The following is an 18,724-nucleotide window of genomic DNA, read 5'->3' as shown; positions in this document are numbered from 1 at the left end:
GAGTACAAAAGTATTGATCCGCTTTGCCACCACTCTTGGCGCACCAGTTACTCCCACCTAACATTTCGCGTCTCCACCACTACCATCACCACCACCACCACCCCCGTACTCATCGTCATCCTCCCCTTACACCTCCAACACCTCCTACACCTTCTCCTCGTCGTAGTCGTAGTCGTCGTAGTCGTCATCATCATCCTCGTATCTTCCCGAAGCTTCCCTCCGCGTTTTCCATCCTTGCTCGGCCTTTCCCGCCCTTTCTAAAACATCGAGAGAAAAAGAGAGAGAGAGAGAGAGAGAGAAAGAAAGGGGTAAGGGGAGAAGAGGGAATCAACGGGCGGGAAACTTCGCCCTCGATTTTTCTCATAGGATAGTAACGCTATCGTGAAACCTTTTTTTTTCTCTTTTTCTCTTTCTTTCTCTCTCTCTCTCTCTCTCTCTCTCTCTCTCTCTCTCTCGTTCATCTAGAAGCAAGTGCAAGGAAAAACAAGACCCTTTTGTTATTCTTCCCTTCGTTTGTTTTGCTCATTACCCACCTTTCTCTAGCACTAGTACAGCTCATCGATATTCCATTACGCGACACAACCTCTCTACTAGTGAAAGAAACCAATTAACAATAAGACACGGTACCAGGACAAGAATCTTGCCACTTTTTGTCATTAAATAGGAGAGAAATTTAGTTGAAAGTTGGAAGGTAAGAATAAAAAAATATACGTACGTATATATATATACATTATTACAATATTATAATTATAATTACGTCAATCATGTTAGATCGATCTATGTGTACGAGTTTTACTACTTTTAATTTATATTTATTATCTTAATATATATAAATTACGTGTCACGTTGTTTGTCCGCAATGGACTCCTAAACTACTGAACCGATTTTAATCAAATTTTACACACTGTGTGCAGTTTCATCCAACTTGAAAGATAGGATAGTTTATATCTCAATTTATAATCGCAATTGACTTAAAGACGTGTGTATGGGACTGATTATGAGCCACAGCAACGTGTAGCGGGGCACAGCTAGTTTGTTATATAAATATACTTTTTTACAGAGATGTTTGTGTTCATTTTTTTTTTTAGTTTTGTTTTTTTTTGTCGATAAAACGTAGAAGAGAAGAAAAAAATGTATGTATGTATGTATGTAACGTATGTCGTAGGAAAAGTAAAAAAGTTCGAGTGACGTTGGTTCGTTAGAAGAACGGATAATTATTCGGCATCGTTTCAGTCTGTAATAGAGTTCGTTTCGCACGTATATATTCCTGACTTATCGGACACGTGGCTTGTGAGACACGTGTCACGATGCCGTGATGTCGCAGTACACCGTCCGATTTCCTCCAAACCCCTCTCCTTCTCTCTCTTCACCTCACCTATGTCTTTTTTCCTATCTTCTAATTATAGCGATTTAAGCGACTTCCAACCGTACTACTTCCCATTGGCTAGCGTGCACTCAGGTGCGTATGTTTTGCCTTCGAATTCTTCCCCGTTCCCACCTCATGTATATGTGCATGTGCGACAACGAACCTTTCCACAATTTTTTCAAAGCATCGAAATAAATGCGAAGATGAAAAATATGTTTAATGTAAAATGTAAGAGTAAATATATATATATTTATAGGTTGCATCGCAAACGATAAGACATTGCAATTGAAAAAGTAGGGGATACGCCAGTTCTGACGCAAACCCTGACGCATTGGTAACAGCAACTGTTAGGACAGAATCGAAACGAAACGAAACGAGTAGAAACGAGTACGGATGGTAGTAGGCGCCAGTGTATGTATGTATATGGGTGTGTCTGCAGATATACAAGTATATATATATATATATATACGAGCATTGCTTCGATGGGGTCGTTAAAATTAACGAGCGTATTCTCGGCTTCTCAAAAGTGTCGCGAGCTTACATTTGTCACGCGCACCAATCGCCGACATTTGCATTACCAGAGAATATAAGTTTTTTTATTATTTTTTTCGGAAGTCCACACATGTAGTACGATACCCCACGTGTCGTTCAACTTACGAACGAACGAACGAACGAACGAAGCAAGTGGCAAAGGTAATATAAGGGAATCGAACCGAACTCAAAAAATAAAAGGAAAACAAGAGGAAAGGAAAGCAATAGAAATGTTAGTATTACACCGTTAAGCCTTTTGAATAACAGGTTACAAGCAGTATGGTGTCTTGGAACTGGAAAAAAAGAATTGGCTGTTGAGACTCAATCGTGCATTATTATTCTTATCTATTCTTCGAACTTGGAATAATCGTTCGCACAATTTCGCATACTACTTTCGAATTTTCGAATCGATAGGAAAACGAATAACCACAAAGGTCCTCGGGCAACATCAATGGGAATATCTAACGATACGATAACGATAATGTGCTTTTCTCAAACGATCGTACCCTGGGGAACGATTCCTGCGACCTTTCGCGCAACCAACTGATTTTTATCGCGGCGTGCGCGCGTTACACCGCTAATTTCTTACGATATTCGTCGATAGACGTGAAAAGGGAAAAATAGGTATAAGAAAGGGGGACAGGGGAGAAAGAGGAAAGAGCAAGGGGCATGCTCGTTTTCATAAAGCTAACGATCCGTGGACTCGAAACGAGCTCAAGCAAGCAGCCTGCCTGTTTCGTTTTTTTTTTTTTTTGGTCGAGGGTTGCCACCGTGAGCTATTCCACGAGAGCAGACACTTGGAAAAAATACACTGCGTATACGCGTAAATAGTTAGCCCTCTATCTCTCGTTCCTATTACAATCTACAACAGCCATGTCAAATTCGCGGCCCACCAACACATCGTATGATCCGCTGCTTGCAATCAATAATGATAATCAATATCTGTGTATTTTTTTAATATTATCGTAGTTATATATGTTATTTATACGTAATTGCAATGTTAACACATTTAGAACAACGTATTCTTACGTCATAAAGTCTGTGATTAAATATTCCTAACATAATTCTAACTTCATTAAATATTAAAATTCAATTATTCATTTGTATGTTCAATTTGTCTTAAATATATACAATATCCAACTAAAATACATCTTTTAAACAAACATGTCGGTCGAGTATGTGTTAATAATAAAAAAAAAAAAATCTGTTTTCTCTTTATTTCTATAACGTGGACCTTGATGCTAGATATAAGGTGAGTCAGGAGAATATGCCACTTTCCTATATCTCCTATAATTATAAGTAAACTAGGGGTGCTGTGGCTCACTATCAGTCCGATAACACGCATCTTTAAATCAACGAATTACTTTATACCGTCATCTGTTAGAATCTTATCAAACTAACAGAGATAATCATGACTCTTTGTTAATAAACAAATAATATTGCGATTACAAATTGAGATGATAAACTATCCTATATTTCAAGTTGAATGAAACTGCATACAGTGTGTAAAATTTTATTAAAATCGGTTCAGTAGTTTACGAGTCCATTACGGACAAACAACGTGACACGTAATTTATATATATTAAGATATCGATAGGAGCAAGATTGAGGTATTTATTATGTAAAGCTGACCATACTGAGTAAATATTAAAGTATACCGACGTAGTTTTCAGTTGCTTTCTAGAAACAGTTGGATTATTTTGCTGAGAATCTCAAATTTTCTGTAGTTTTAATGTTTATTTTCTATCATATTTATACATTTTTCTTAAAACGAGTTTTTGTATATTGTGTAGAATTAATAATATTTCATAACGACACTGATTTTAAAACGTAACAAGTAAGATTTGTTCTTTTTTTTTTACTTTAACATTTTTTTTGTGCATTCGGGGCAAAATTTCACAAAATGAGTTGGGGTAATATGCCAGTGGAGACTTTTGTTCTATGTGCCACATAAGTTTTGATAGTAAGAAAGGACCGAAATGCGATTGGGTGCAATGTGGCAAATGTGAAAAATGGATGCACGAAACTTGTTGTGAAAGTGAAACTTGTCCTTAATGTAAATCATAAAATTTGTCAAATTTATTATTGTTATCTCGTTTTTTTGAAGCTATTTATTATAATTATTAATGTAGTTAATCGAAATTATATTTGTTATACTGTAAAAGTATTAAATTACGAGTTATTTGTGATATTTATATGAAATTAGGTTCTTTTTTTGAGTAAGTGGCATATTATCCTTACATGTGGGGAATATACCACTTTCAACACGCACTAATTTATTGTTATTAATTAATATTTAAATAAATATTTAGACCATATAATAAATAGAGGCAATGTTTATTAAATCCACGTATTTAAGTTTCATTAAATTTATTAATTTACTTTTTAGATTGATTTTTTCCTTAACTGTGTCATATTCCCCCGACTTACCTTACCTGACCTGGAATATTCGTTAAACGCAAGATGTTGCATAAATCCTTGTACTATTTATTATTAACAAAGAGGTTTAAAGGAAAAGATTCTTGTGTGAACCAATCATGTCATAGTATTCGCTTGTATCAAATTTCTCGAATTCTCTCTCCCTTTCTCCCTCTTACGGTTCGCATTTTTTGCTCAATTCAGGTAGTATCTAGAACGAACCCTCTAGCATCCCTTCCTACAGTTAACGTTTGACGTATAAATAGCAAAGATGCGGGTGTATATAGTCTCTCCTAGTATACGTGGGTATACTGTCTAGTTTCCTTACCAACTCCCACGAAACTCGTATACTCCCTTGCGGAAGTATCTACGAGACTATGCACGGCAACACACGCCCTGTGGCTTTTGCTAAACAACCAAACAACATACATTCGACTATGAACGAATATATATATATATATATATATATATATATATATATATATATATATATATATTTTTGAATCGTAAGAAAATTTATTGTACAATTAATCTCCTCGGACAAAAATATCTAAATGTGTGTGATAAAATAAAATTAAAAAGAAAATCCTCACCCACTTCTCCCCCAAAAGAAAGACAGAAAAATAGAAAGAAAGTATAATTTTGAAAAAAAAAAAAATTAAAAAACGCAAAAGAGAGAAAAGCATCGTCCAATTAAGAGGTCCTTCTTTCATTTCGCGAGGATTTTAACGTGACATCAAAGAAATCCATGCATCATATCCAGGCATCGTCGCGACGACGACAGCTGCATTTTCCCGACGATTTCTTAAAAACATCGTCGCTTCATCAGGGTTGCGCCTCTGGGAATGGGGGTAGGGGTGAAAAAGAAAAATGTCATGGAAAATAAGAGAGAGAGAGAGAGAAAGAGATAGACCAGCATCGTACGACGATGACAGCTGGGGGCGTAGTTGTCTCGATCAAAGTTTTCTTTCTCTTTCTCGACAAAAGTAGCTTCATTCGGTGACCGGTAACTCGATCCAATCCCCTTCTAACCCCCCCCCCCACTCACCCCCATTTATTCCAAATCTACTTGAATTTATTTCCCAAGAAGACGAGACAAAATTACTTCCCTCAAAGTCCACCACACCCTTTTATTCGTTTTATTTTCCAATTTATGTTGCAACTTAGTTTGGGCTTTTGTTCAACTAATTGCAAATAGATTTATTAAATAAAAGGCACACATGAGATGATAGTTTTATAAGAACAGTGGAGCCAAACACCATATCCGATGTTCTACCATTCAGGCTTCCTACTATCAAAATCGATTCTATTATTCGAACATTGTGTATGCAACTTTGCTGCGTCATCTATTACAATATCAAAAACAAATAGTTGACAACATAATGCATCCTTTGTGTACAATATTATATCTTCCTTATTAATCCAATATGAATTGGATTTCGAATAACGTGTAGTATTAATAATAAGTATTGAAAATATAAGTATAAATAAGTAGGTTTGAAACTTAAATAATGGCAACTATTTATTCACAACCGATACAAAAGAGTTACATTTTTGCACCTGTTACTGTCCTTCAAAGTAGTCACCAGCGTTGTGTAGAACCCGTTAGCTGAGCCTGTTCTGTTGATGGTGCGAATGGAGCGATCTACTGCCATGTCTTAGGGACCCTATAGGAGGGACGCGCCATGTACATTGCTGGGGGACAGGAACTCGTGTAGTCACGTGATTGCGCGCGAATGATTCAACTAACCACAGCCGTTAATACATACTAAAGATAAACATTGCTGCGCGATGCAACGGAAGCTGTCCCCCCACATTTTCAGCCTAGCAATGTACATGGCGCGTCCCTCCTATAGGGTCCCTACCATGTCTCATTCAGTGTTACGATACGGCGTAAAAAAGCCTCTCATTCGCGCTCATAGCGCTCCAAGTGCGTCTGAGCAGCTTCGTAACGCATCCATTTCTGCATATCCGTCAATTCATGCGGAACCCGTCGTGGCATTCGCTTCAGAACTGTTCCAGAGATTCGACAGGCAGTAGACCGCTCCATTCGCACCATCAACAGAGCAGGCTCTGCTAACAGTATACGAAGCCTTCCAAATCGCTGGCAACGGGTTCTACACAACGCTGGTGACTACTTTAACACGTTCACGCTGACGTGTACCACCGGTGGCCCGCGCTTGACTGTCCCATCGGACGGCGCGTACCACCGGTGGTCCACCTTGGTCCAGGTTTGAACAAGCAAAAATCACGCGCCGCCAGATGAAGCGCATCTGAGATTCGAGTGCCGCCCTACAGCGTAGACACTGAAGTAACAGGTGCAAACATGTAACTCTTTTGTATCGGTTGTGAATAAATAATTGCCACTACTTAAGTTCCAACCTACGTACTTACACTATAAATATTATAAAAATGTTGAAAGTGCAACAAATTACTAGTATTCTACTTATACGAAAATTCTTTTAAGCCCCGAATAATTTTATATTTCCCAATTGATTTGAATACTAATAGTTTTATAGTAATTCTATTTTAAATAATTTACGACAAGTTGATACGTTTTTTGTTTGTTTGTTAATTTTTAATTACTTGCTCAAATAGCTAAAATATATTTCAGCAAATGTATCAGTAATATGTCATATTAAATAGATAAACAATTAATTAAAAACATTTGACATGTATGAGCTATTTATTAGTGGTAATTGATCGATTTATAATTATTTTGAAACATTGAAATGTTTGGATAATTTTAAAAATATTGCTAATTATTAATGAACTATTAAAGAAAAATGATTTTAATAAAACGATTTTCTTAACCATTTGACTGCGGCGGGCTCTCGAATCAATCCATTAATATGAACAGCGCGATTTTCGCATGTCAGTCGCTGCTGTGACTGTTTTTCCATTGGTTACTGACCAAAACAGATAATAATGGAAAATAAAATAAAAATATGAATTTAAAAAAATTTTTTTTTAAAGTAATTTTTTAACCAATTTTAATTTACTTTATTTATTTTGTTGCATTCCTTCAATAATAATCGGTGATTTAAATATAAAAGAAAAAAAATACAAAATTTATAATGTAACACTGTATTTATAATAACTTTAACAGAATATTTGAATAATTTTAACCTAATTTATAAAAATAATAAAATTGAAATAGGCGAATTTCAAATATAAAAGCAATTAACTAAACGACATTGAAATAATTGCCAATATTTAGTTGCTATGTTACATATCACAATAAATTCCATGTTAAATTAATTGGTAAAACAGCAATAAAGGTATTATAGTAAAAAAATACAGAGAGCGTATATTTACGCCTTTCGTGTACATTGATAGATTTGTGAGAGCGTATATATACGTCTTTAGAAGTCAAAGGGTTAATCTCCTAATGGATTTATACCCACTTTAAAAAGGATACATTTTTCATATAAACAATGAGTAAATAATTAAAACTGTATCAACTGTATCTTCCTTTAGATGTAAAAAAAAACAACAAGCAAGTATTTAAATACTTGCTTTTAATCGCAACGAAAATAAAAAATCGATATAAATAAAAATGCTTTTAACAAATAGAAATTCCTTCTTCTCATTTTATTGCAATTTCTTCTACCTACCTCATTCTCTTATTTTCTACTTCGAATCCATCATGCGAGAATTTGTAGTGTCATAACTGTTAATACTCACCGCTAAAAGCATACCGAGTCGACATTAAAACGAGAAAGAACATCTTTCTCTTTCTATCTCACATTATTTTTCTCTCTTTTTCTCTTTCTATATATCCACGAACGAGTTCAAATTTGTTGACGTGAAAAACACACGTGTGTACTTGCGCTTAATTGAAGCGATTACCGTGCACCTGCGTTAGACTTCTTTCTTTCTTTCTTTCTTTCTTTCTTCATACGTTAATTCCTTCTTTCCTTTCTTTCTTTTCTTTCCGACACGAAAGCAGCGCTTTTGTACAATACTAAGCGGTGGGGAGGAAAAAGGCCCTATATATGTATGGTGTGTATGGGAAAACAAATGGTGAAATTAATGTGACTACGCACTATGGGATTTCGATCAATTTCCGGGTTCTATTAATACTCTTATCGGACATAAAAAGGAAAATAAAGGAAAGTGTAACAGAAATAATCGAAATTAACACGTTCGTCGCAATGTCACCGTATAGAGGAGACGGGCATGCTTCCCCGTGGGCCGCCCCTTCACCGTATAGAGGAGGCGGGCATGCTTCCCCGTGGGGCCCCGTCACTGGATACGATGACGCTCTTCTTGTCGAAGTTATAGGATTTATAATTGGATTTTTAACACGTTCGTCGCCATGTTACCGTATAGAGGAGACGGGCATGCTTCCCCGTGGGCCCCGTCACGGTATACGGTGACACTCTTCTTGTCAAAGTTTTAGGATTTTTACCACGTTCGTCGCAATGTCACCGTATAGAGGAGACGGGCATGCTTCCCCGTGGGCCCCGTCACCGTATAGAGGAGGCGGGCATGCTTCCCTATGGGCCCCGTCACGGTATACGGTGACGCTCTTCTTGTCAAAGTTTTAGGATTTAAAATTGGATTTTTAACACGTTCATCACCATGTTACCGTATAGAGGAGACGAGCATACTTCCCTATGGGCCCCGTCACGGTATACGGTGACACTCTTCTTGTCAAAGTTTTAGGATTTTTAACGCGTTCGTCGCCATGTCACCGTATAGAGGAGACGGGCAAGCTTCCCCGTGGGCCCCGTCACGGTATACGGTGACACTCTTCTTGTCGAAGTTATAGGATTTTTACCACGTTCGTCGCCATGTCACCGTATAGAGGAGACGGGCATACTTCCACGTGGACTCCGTCACCGAATATGGTTACGCTTTTCTTGTCGAAGTTATAGGATTTTTAACACGTTCGTCGCCATGTCACCGTATAGAGGAGACAGCCATGCTTCCACGTGGGCCCCGTCACTGGATACGGTGACGCTCTTCTTGTCGAAGTTATAGGATTTATAATTGGATTTTTAACACGTTAGTCGCCATGTCACTGTATAGAAGAGACGGGCATGCTTCCACATGGGCCCCGTTACCGGATACGGTGACGCTCTTCTTATCAAAGTTGTAAGATTCTTAGTTGGTTTTTAAAAATATTTGATTATTTTCGGTAAATAAAATATAATAATATAATATAACAATAATACTCGGGTCGCAATGTTGATATTTCTACTTATCGCTTCTTTACGTTACGACGCGCAGGCAGTCAAATTTTGGGCCTGGCGAGAAACTCAACCGAAACGGGCTGGGCGACGAACATGTTAAAGGATAAAAAGGAAAAACAATGAATCAGATTACGATGTGTGTATATGTGCAAAGTATCAAAGTAGAATTAAACAGCACGAAGAACACGTACTGTTCGATATAAACCTTCGGCAAAATTTTCTTCTCTCAAATTCGGTATAATTAATCGATAATTCCTCGATAATTTGTCGATAATTCGAAATTATTTGGGATGCGCGAAAGTGTAGAACTCGTTCCAGTGAATCCATCCAATAGAAAGGAATCGTTTCCAGGTCGTAGCGCACGTATTCGTCGACATTTTGCCGTGATAATCAAGCCAGACAGAATTCATCCGATGGATCGGATCGCGTATCCGCGACAAACCGCGCGCGCATTTTCATCCGTCTGTCTCACCTGTTCAGAGAGAGACAGAGAGAGAGAGAGAGAGAGAGTGAGTTTCATCCTTTCTTTCGTCTTCTATTTACGCTCTATTTTCATGAAATAATAATGTTTTACGATGTAACTGTCAGAGAGTTACGTGTTACGAGTGATAAATAAACAAGATGAAGCTACATTCTCACATTTATTATTACTATTGTTATTATAATAATAATAATAATTATTATTATTATTATTATCTTTCTCAAGGATTCTTCCATCCATCATTTCTCGTCATCCTCTTCTCCTCCTCATATATTCGTCCGAGAACAAATTTGTTTTATAATCGGTTGGACGATTAACCAAGAACGTAACGATGAACGTCCGTGCAGTATACTATCTGTATTCTGGGGCATTGTTAAAAAAAAAAAAAAAAAAAAGAACGGACGGTACTTCCGTTTAACTAACGTAAACTAATTTTCACGTACTATTATAATATGGTGACCTATATATTTTGTTTTTAATATTATTATGCTAGAACAAACGGTTTTATATACAATATATGTATAAATAGAAAAATCTCTACGATTCGGTTCGATGCCGTTCGGACGTGATTCGTATCTCGGTATAAAAGGAAACCTAAGCAGGGATATTTCCGCAAAACGCGAGTTAATGTCACGATGGCCAGGTATCCAGTAATATTACTTTTGTTCATATCTTCAATTTTGCTTAACAACGTGAACACACTTATACCAGACGGTTTATCCAAATTATTCGGTAACCTGGCTACGGTCAAAAAGTAGGTTCAATTTTGAGATATCTTTGAACTTTTCGTTAAAACAACCAATTTTTTGTTCTATTTATTACAGTGTAAGGATTCCCGAGTTATTAAATCAATTGTGCAACGAATCGCAAGGTACCAACGTTACGCGACGCGATGCCTGTTACGGTTGCTTTTATCGTGCTAGTAGCCAATCCACAGGATATCCTTTGATATTGGCAATGGCTAACTGTGCGGATATGTATCTGAATAATACAGATTATGGTCATTGCCAAGTATATTTGAGAGTAAGCTAATTAGATAACAAAACGTTGAAATCATTTTCACTCACAGGTGTATACGTGCGTATTAAATGAATAATCTCATTTTCATTTTGAAATCGTCATTATTATTTACAGAATGCTACGAATAACATTAGTAACAGAGTCAGTCCTGTTACGATTTATTGTACTTTCCTCCAATGTATTCGACAAGTTAACAAGGACACCCTGGTAACGTATCAAATCATTTTTTTTTTTTGCTTATTTTATGCTTCGACATTTTAATTATTTCTTTTTTTAGTTTACTTTTTTCATTCTCGATTTAAAAGGTGTAAATACTTATATAAATATGTAAATACATACGTAGATTTTTTGCAAGCTAAAAATAAACATGTAAATAAGAGAGTAGAAGGTCAGATGTCTACTCGTAATGTAAAATATTATATTAATCCAATTGAAATAATCACCTTCACTCATTTTTTTCTTCTTCTTCTTCTTCTTCTTCGAGTAGTATAAAAATTTGAAGACAATAAAACTATTAAAAAAGACGTACATTGTAAATATTGTATAGGACGCTTTTCAGCGTGCTGCCATAAGAGAAGAAGGAGTTGCGATAAACTTGGAAACACGAAGGATGAATTCCGGCTTTATATTAAAAGTATATCCTCGCATTTTGAGAGCTGTTTGCGTATTCAGAGAGCAAAATGCCGATTCCATTACCGTACGACCCGGAGCAGAGCCCATCAATCCAAGGTCCTTATAGTCCTCGAAAATCCTAACTAGAAACTTGGCCCAAATCACATCTTCGCCGCTTTAATTACATGCACCAAGAGTCCACATACAAGTCAATGAACGTGCCTTGTACATATATACATATGTATTTGTATGTACCTACCTGTATAACGTGTACATATATATAAAATCCTTTTCTATGCAATTAGCATGTATTATACAACTGCAATCTATGGTGTATCATAAAAATTCTTTCCATCGATGAACAAAACAAATTGTTCGTTTTGTTTTTTATCTTGTATATATATATATGTGGGACAAGCGCCTCCATACCAAACTTATTGGGCGTTCGTGAAAAGGATTGGTCGGTGGGCCCTGGATAGCTCAATTGGTTAAAGAGCAGTCGCCCGGAAAACAAAAAATCCATGGTTCGAGTCCCGGTCCAATTAGTCCAGCTGTCCAATTTTTTTCACGAATCCCACACATGGGGGCTCAGCCGGGATGGAGGTCTGTTTCGTAGCATGTTCCATAGTCTTACAACGCCACAAAAAGAGGAGATGATTTCGGGTAGCATAACATTCGGGATCAAATGTTGTTAAAGGGGGGGGGGGTGGAATGTGGGACGAGCGCCTCCATACCAAACTTTTATTGGGCGTTCGTGAAAAGGATTGGTCGGTGGGCCCTGGATAGCTCAATTGGTTAAAGAGCAGTCGCCCGGAAAGCAAAAAATCCATGGTTCGAGTCCCGGTCCAGTTAGTTCAGCTGTCCAATTTTTTTCACGAATCCCACACATGGGGGCTTAGCCGGGATGGAGGTCTGTTTCGTAGCATGTTCCACAGTTTTACAACGCCACAAAAAGAGGAGATGATGTTGGGTGGCATAACATTCGGGGTCGAATGTTGTTAAAGGGGGGTGGAATGTGGGACGAGCGCCTCCATACCAAACTTTTATGGGGCGTTCGTGAAAAGGATTGGTCGGTGGGCCCTAGATAGCTCAATTGGTTAAAAGAGCAGTCGCCCGGAAAGCGAAAGATCCGTGGTACGAGTCCCGGTCCAGTTAGTCCAGCTGTCCAATTTTTTTCACGAATCTCACACATGGAGGCTCAGCCGGGATGGAGGTCTGTTTCGTAGCATGTTCCACAGTCTTACAACGCCACAAAAAGAGGAGATGATTTCGGGTAGCATAACATTCGGGATCAAATGTTGTTAAAGGGGGGTGGAATGTGGGACGAGCGCCTCCATACCGAACTTATCGGGCGTTCGTGAAAAGGATTGGTCGGTGGGCCCTGGATAGCTCAATTGGTTAAAGAGCAGTCGCCCAGAAAGTGAAAGATCCGTGATACGAGTCCAGGTCCAGTCGGTCCAGCGGTCCAATTTTTTTCACGAATCCCACATATATATATATATATTTGAAAGTAAGTTATTTGATTATATCCAAGGTTGCGTTTAAAAACCATTTGCATCCGTAAGCGTAATAATCCCAAGCGTGTCTAAAAAAAAAAAAATTCGAAATTGTTAATTAATTACAACCAAATTTGATCTCTTTTATTGCCATTGATAGTAATCAATTAATACTCCTAATTAAAATTAAAATTTGAAAAGTAATTTAATTGTATATTAATTTGAAATAAAATGAGCATATACGAGTCCAATGATCGGTTGAGTGTCTCGAATTGATAAAATTAGAATATTTAAAACATGAATGCAAATGGATTTAAATAACCTTTACCTTAAAACACACCCTATAATATAATGATCCGTTGTAAATATTTATTGTAGAGTAAAAGAAGAAAAAAAATATATATATAAACAAGATGCTGTAATACTTTTGTTTTTATTCTATATACAAGATTATCCAATAGGTTTCTTCTCCTATGAATTATTTCCACAGTTACGAGAATGCGTAGGCGAGGCCTTTCGAATGTTTCCAAACTTCAATTTAACGGACGTCAATCTAAGCCAACTTTTCGTCAACACAACTGCCTGCGTTTTGGCAAAAACTCGTTGCGCTTATATGAATCCGATAACTGGTGAAATTCAAGAGGACGATTTGACCAATAAATTTCATCTACCATCGGTCAACGCAATTTTTGTCAATGACGATTATGACTTCAACATTGTACAGTTTCCTTATCGTTACGGTATCGCGGACATATGTGCTAAATTCAGAAACATTAAACTTGCCACGTGGCCTTCCGTTTCTTGTTGACTTCTTCAAGAACCTTTTTACAATAACACAGTTATTTTATACGATATTTTTCTTATTCTACCTTTTATATTCTATTGTATATGTATGTGGACATTATAAACGTATTATATTGGATATTCATTATTATTTTTTATTATTTTACGAATCATTAACTCTTTCCACTCGAGTACCGACCAGTATGTTCCAGGATGTTCTCGTTATATATCTATTATTCGATGGCTAATGTTATGTCTTTACGATCTACAACGTAAACCTGCTTGCTTATGGAAAAAAATATGCTGTTTTTATTTTCTCTTTAATTTCTCTTTACAATTAGTGTATCGCCAAGACCTGTTATACTTAAAAAGGAATAATCCTATTTACCAAAGTTCCTTTAAAACAGGGTCGTTGTTCTTTCCAATCTTTTTCAAATTCATTTCATCAAAACTAAACCTTCACGAACTACCTTTATAAGAACTTTGAATCATATTTGCTGGAGAGCATCAACTCGTGTCTCGTCTTCCTTTACATATTTTAAACACACCAAGTGTTAAAGTTACAACCATTATTGCTAAAATCTGAAAATAAATCATTTTTAAGACATTCCTTGACTGACATTCATCAATTGCTTATCTAAAAATAAAATAATATTAACCCCTTAAAGTGCACACTTGGTAAAAGTTAGTTAAAGTGCACTGTGGGTGTTTGACACCCCAACGTCTCCTGAAGCTGCTATTTAATATTTAAACCTCGCAATTTTTTGCCCATCTTAATGAACACTAGATGGCACTGGACAAATAACCCATTTTTTTCCAATTCAGTACCGTTTTCGAGAGATGAAAAATTTGTTGGGGTGTCAAACACCCCATGTGCACTTTAAGGGTTAAGTCACGTTAGCCGAGTAAAGGTGATTAGAAACGTGACGACCATCAATCGTCATTTGATCCTTTGAAAAGGATCAACCCACGGAAACGTATAATGGGAAAAAAGAATAATCAGGAAATAAATAAATGAAAGCTAAAATCTTCTTACGTGTATCGCAAAATCATTTGCTAATTAAATATTTACACAGAGTATTTAAGAAATGTCTTGAGATTTAGGATAGTAGTTGGCAAAAGGAACAAAGACTCCTTTTTGGTAATATATGTATTACGTATACACACAGCACGTCGTTCCATTTAGCGAAAAGGCGATTATTTCTATCCATTAACTCGGCTAATCGGATCAGGAGCGACGGAACTGGCAAAGTCGGCACCGGTGCTTGGACTCGAAATGTTCGCTTAACGAAGTCTCTAAGTGTTTCTTTAAGTATTTACCAGTTAATTATCCTTAATCCTATCTCGAAAGAGTGCATCAGGATACGCTCGCATGATTATCATATTCTACGAATTTGAATTCTGTATTACCTAAACATAGGAAGGAAATTTCTAAAGAGACACCGATGCGAACAGGAACAAGAAAAAGAAGAGGAAGAAGAGGAAGAAGAAGAAGAAGAAGAAGGAAATAGGAAGCAAAAGCATTTGAAGACGATCGCAAGTGATCAAGACTCAAGACCAGTTAGGGTGCTAGGCATCTTCTTCGACAAAATTTGAAATATGCAAATGGACACGTCTAGTAGGCACTTCAAACACATCTACATATACAAACAGACGCACACATATAATATCCCTGTATAGCTATCTGTTCGTACATGAGCCATATAAGAAGGGACGGAGAGGGAGAGGGAGAGGGAGAGTATGTATGTATGTATGTATATTCCAGAGTAGAGAGAGAACGCACGGTTCGGTTCTCTCCAAGCCAATTTAACTTAACATGCAGATGCAGTACGTGGAATCGACATGAACGGAGTGTGGACATAAGTAAGAAAAGAAAGAGGGTTGAAGGGAAGAGAGGAAATTCTGAATCATTCGGTGTCATTTTCAGACGTTCCTTATAATTACACTTATACATAGGTTTCGCATTATTTAAGAAAGATCTCGTTCGTCCTTCCGAATACAAATATAAGAGGAAACGTTTATGTCCAGAATTACGTTCCCATCTCGTATTACGTTAGGTTTGCTAAAAGCATCCTGCGTCATCATCCGACGACGACAAGTCGACGACGGATGGAGAGAAAATATAAGGGTGAGGGGAATAGGGTGACAAAAAAAATACGATACGTCATCATCGTGCTACTGATCGTCGTTTTCTCTCCTGGCTTAGTCATCGACCGCATTCTTTCATATACGGAACACTCTGTAACAAATATAAGAGTATTCCGTCGAAATGATGTCAGCCTGGACTTGGATGGCTCGCGTCGATGCTATTCCGGACACGATGACACTTCATGAACACAGAATCCGCGCCTACGCTAAACGGATGACGCACTACCAACAACTATCCTTGTATTTAAATATGCCAAATATCTTTAATATCATATCATACTCAATTATATATATATATAATTATCGAATAATAATTCATAAACCGATACGCCCATTTAACGTTTAAACATATGTACTCGAGATAAAATTACGAAGTATTTTAACACTTAGCCGACCATTTTCATCTGAGGAGAATGCTTCTTTCTCTATACAGCTTCTTATTTATATAGGATATACGACGTATAATAAAATGCACCAATTTTTGAAATCTTTTATTGCTCATTATTACGGCTCTTTATTTTGGGGATATTCGATGGTGGCTTTGCCAGACATAAAATTATTTTCAACAATATTAACACTTTCACAAGCGCAAATTTGCCCAGTGAAACTTCGCCAATGGCCGGCAATATTATATTATTAATAATAACCAATGACACCACATGAGTGTCACCGGCGTACGACGACTGGCCTGCCTATGGCACCACATTGGTGTCAGCGGTTGTGAAAGTGTTCAAATATATTACTACCTTTTTGTTACGTTATTTATCCGTTATCTTTACTGTTCTTAATTTTCTGACTCTACTTTTTGAATATAACCATTAAGAAATAATTATTATAAACTTTTAATTTCGAATTTTGTATAAGCAATATGTAAAATCGTTGAACGAAAGATATAATTGATCACATAAAAAATTTTCGGACGTTTTTGATTTCAAATAGGGAATTTTAGTCCGTGCTATTTCAGAAAAAATGCGCGGTGGAGAGGGCAGTTTGACTTTCCCGAGCGCGGTGGAAATTGTAGAGGTCTCTGTGGGGCGTTCGATTGGCTAAGTGTTAAAATAATTTCAAACGTATCGCGGTATATGTTTCGCGGTCTTTTGTACAATTGACTCTCGACGTGTATACGATTACGTGGCGCCATCTTTAACGAACACTTGGAACCACATTCTAACTCGTGATCCGATTTACTCGGCATACCAAAACCTAAATCTAATTTTCTCGATAATCTAAATTCAAGTAAAATAATATATCTTCGATGTTTGAATCATCCTTTGATATTACTTATCTTTCTAATTTAAAACATACGTGTGTATGTGTGTATATGTTGGTGTGTGTATGGGCCCACGCGCGAGCCCGCGTATATTTGAATTCAACATATTTAGATTAGATAGAGAATGTAATCGTTATCCATAGTGACGGATTCAAATTAAAAAAGAGAATACGATTTATAAGGTTATTCTGGTTCATAAGAAAGGTGGGCGCGATCGAGTTAAATAATCCTTGCTTACCTTGCGCTGCGCACACAACCAAAGAAATAACGCTTGATTGCATCACAGAGCGCGGTGACGTCATTACCCGAACGCAGCGCAACGGTCCGAACAGGTGACAGTCGCTGTCAAGCCGTGACGTCAATCGGCTAACGGCCAATGAACCTGCAGCTCGCGTTTGCGCTTTAAATCTTTCATTTCTCGTATCATCGTATCATATTGTAATCTATCCTATCATATGTATCGTGTGTCTCACTTTCTCTCTCTCTTTCTCTCTCTCGCTCTCTCTCTTTCTTGCTATTGGCGAAGGACGACATCGAGGACAGTCATATTTAATCAATTTTTCAATTTGTCTATCATCACAGGTCAACCAAATTCTTAGACCTTCTTCGTTTCGTTCAATTTTCTTTTAATACAATTTAGTAACATACAAAGCTAATGATTCCTAATTCGGGAAGAAAATGAAAATGTAAGGTGTCTATAAAAACACTTGTCATCGTTGATCGTTTTAACGTAAGAATAAAAATGTCAAATAAGATTGGATATAACCTAACGAGAGTCGACACTTGAAAACAATGTCTTAGAAAAATCTTAAAAAAGATTGTCGTTACTCACAATTGGCGAAGAATCGTCGGTCATTCTTTAAAGGATGTTTTCGCCAAACCTGGGAGCTTCTACCTTGATTTAACACTCGATAAAGAGGACACACACTCGCGTTACCGTCCTCGAAATAGAAAACGCTGTCTCGGCCATCATGGTTTCATACGGCGACGTCGATCGCTCGAATTTTTCCCACCGCAGAGACTTCTGTCGCCATCTTGCGATATATCTGATAACTAAAATCAATTTTGCGGGATAATTTCAATAGAAAAGAAATCTGTACTTACGGTTTATTAACCGATCGATAGTAGGAAAGATCACATTTAACATTGGTAATTTTGTAATCTACTTTATCATTCGTAGATAAATTATGAAAACATTTGAATTGCCGATAAAATAGTCTTCGATTATATTTTGTAGAGATTATTGACATAATAAAGAAATATATCCGACTAGGGGTGCCCCGCCACGCGTTGCTGTGGCTCACAATCCGCCATCTGTTAGAATCTTATCGAACTAACAGCGATAATCATGACTCTTTGTTAATAAACAAATAATATTGCGATTATAAATTGAGATAT

General features: G+C 37.0%; 2 protein-coding genes across 6 annotated transcripts in view; one reads left to right on the top strand and one right to left on the bottom strand.

Moving 5' to 3' along the window:
* The window catches only part of Pdk1 (Phosphoinositide-dependent kinase 1), a 277,088-nt gene extending 258,779 nt beyond the window's left edge, over positions 1–18,309 (bottom strand). Inside the window, exon 1 of one of the 3 annotated variants that reach the window (XM_015329378.2) lies at positions 18,159–18,309. In XM_015329378.2, coding sequence (XP_015184864.1) covers positions 18,159–18,182 — 24 coding nt within the window. In that variant the 5' untranslated portion in view covers positions 18,183–18,309. The remainder of the gene's footprint in view (positions 1–18,158) is intronic. The other 2 variants (XM_015329376.2, XM_089174536.1) reach the window with 2 other exon arrangements.
* On the top strand, positions 264–14,489 carry LOC107070847 (uncharacterized). 3 transcript variants are annotated; one of them, XM_089174540.1, is made up of 5 exons: positions 264–691; positions 6,327–10,751; positions 10,822–11,020; positions 11,132–11,224; positions 11,565–12,867. In XM_089174540.1, the coding sequence occupies exons 2-5, from the start codon at positions 10,633–10,635 to the stop codon at positions 11,754–11,756; spliced, it is 603 nt and encodes a 200-aa protein (XP_089030666.1). In that variant the 5' UTR covers positions 264–691; positions 6,327–10,632; the 3' UTR covers positions 11,757–12,867. The 3 variants fall into 3 exon arrangements, with proteins under 3 accessions (XP_089030666.1, XP_015184874.2, XP_015184875.2); XM_015329388.2 differs by lacking the exons at positions 264–691; positions 11,565–12,867 and adding an exon at positions 13,616–14,489 and having other exon boundaries at positions 4,854–10,751; XM_015329389.2 differs by lacking the exon at positions 264–691 and having other exon boundaries at positions 4,854–10,751; positions 11,577–12,867.
* Positions 18,310–18,724: the final 415 nt, after the last annotated feature.

This window comes from Polistes dominula, unplaced genomic scaffold (assembly GCF_049000335.1).
Source record: "Polistes dominula isolate Pdom_NZ unplaced genomic scaffold, Pdom_raw_medaka contig_68, whole genome shotgun sequence".
Taxonomy (NCBI): domain Eukaryota; kingdom Metazoa; phylum Arthropoda; class Insecta; order Hymenoptera; family Vespidae; genus Polistes; species Polistes dominula.
This window is presented reverse-complemented; position numbering and strand designations above follow the sequence as displayed.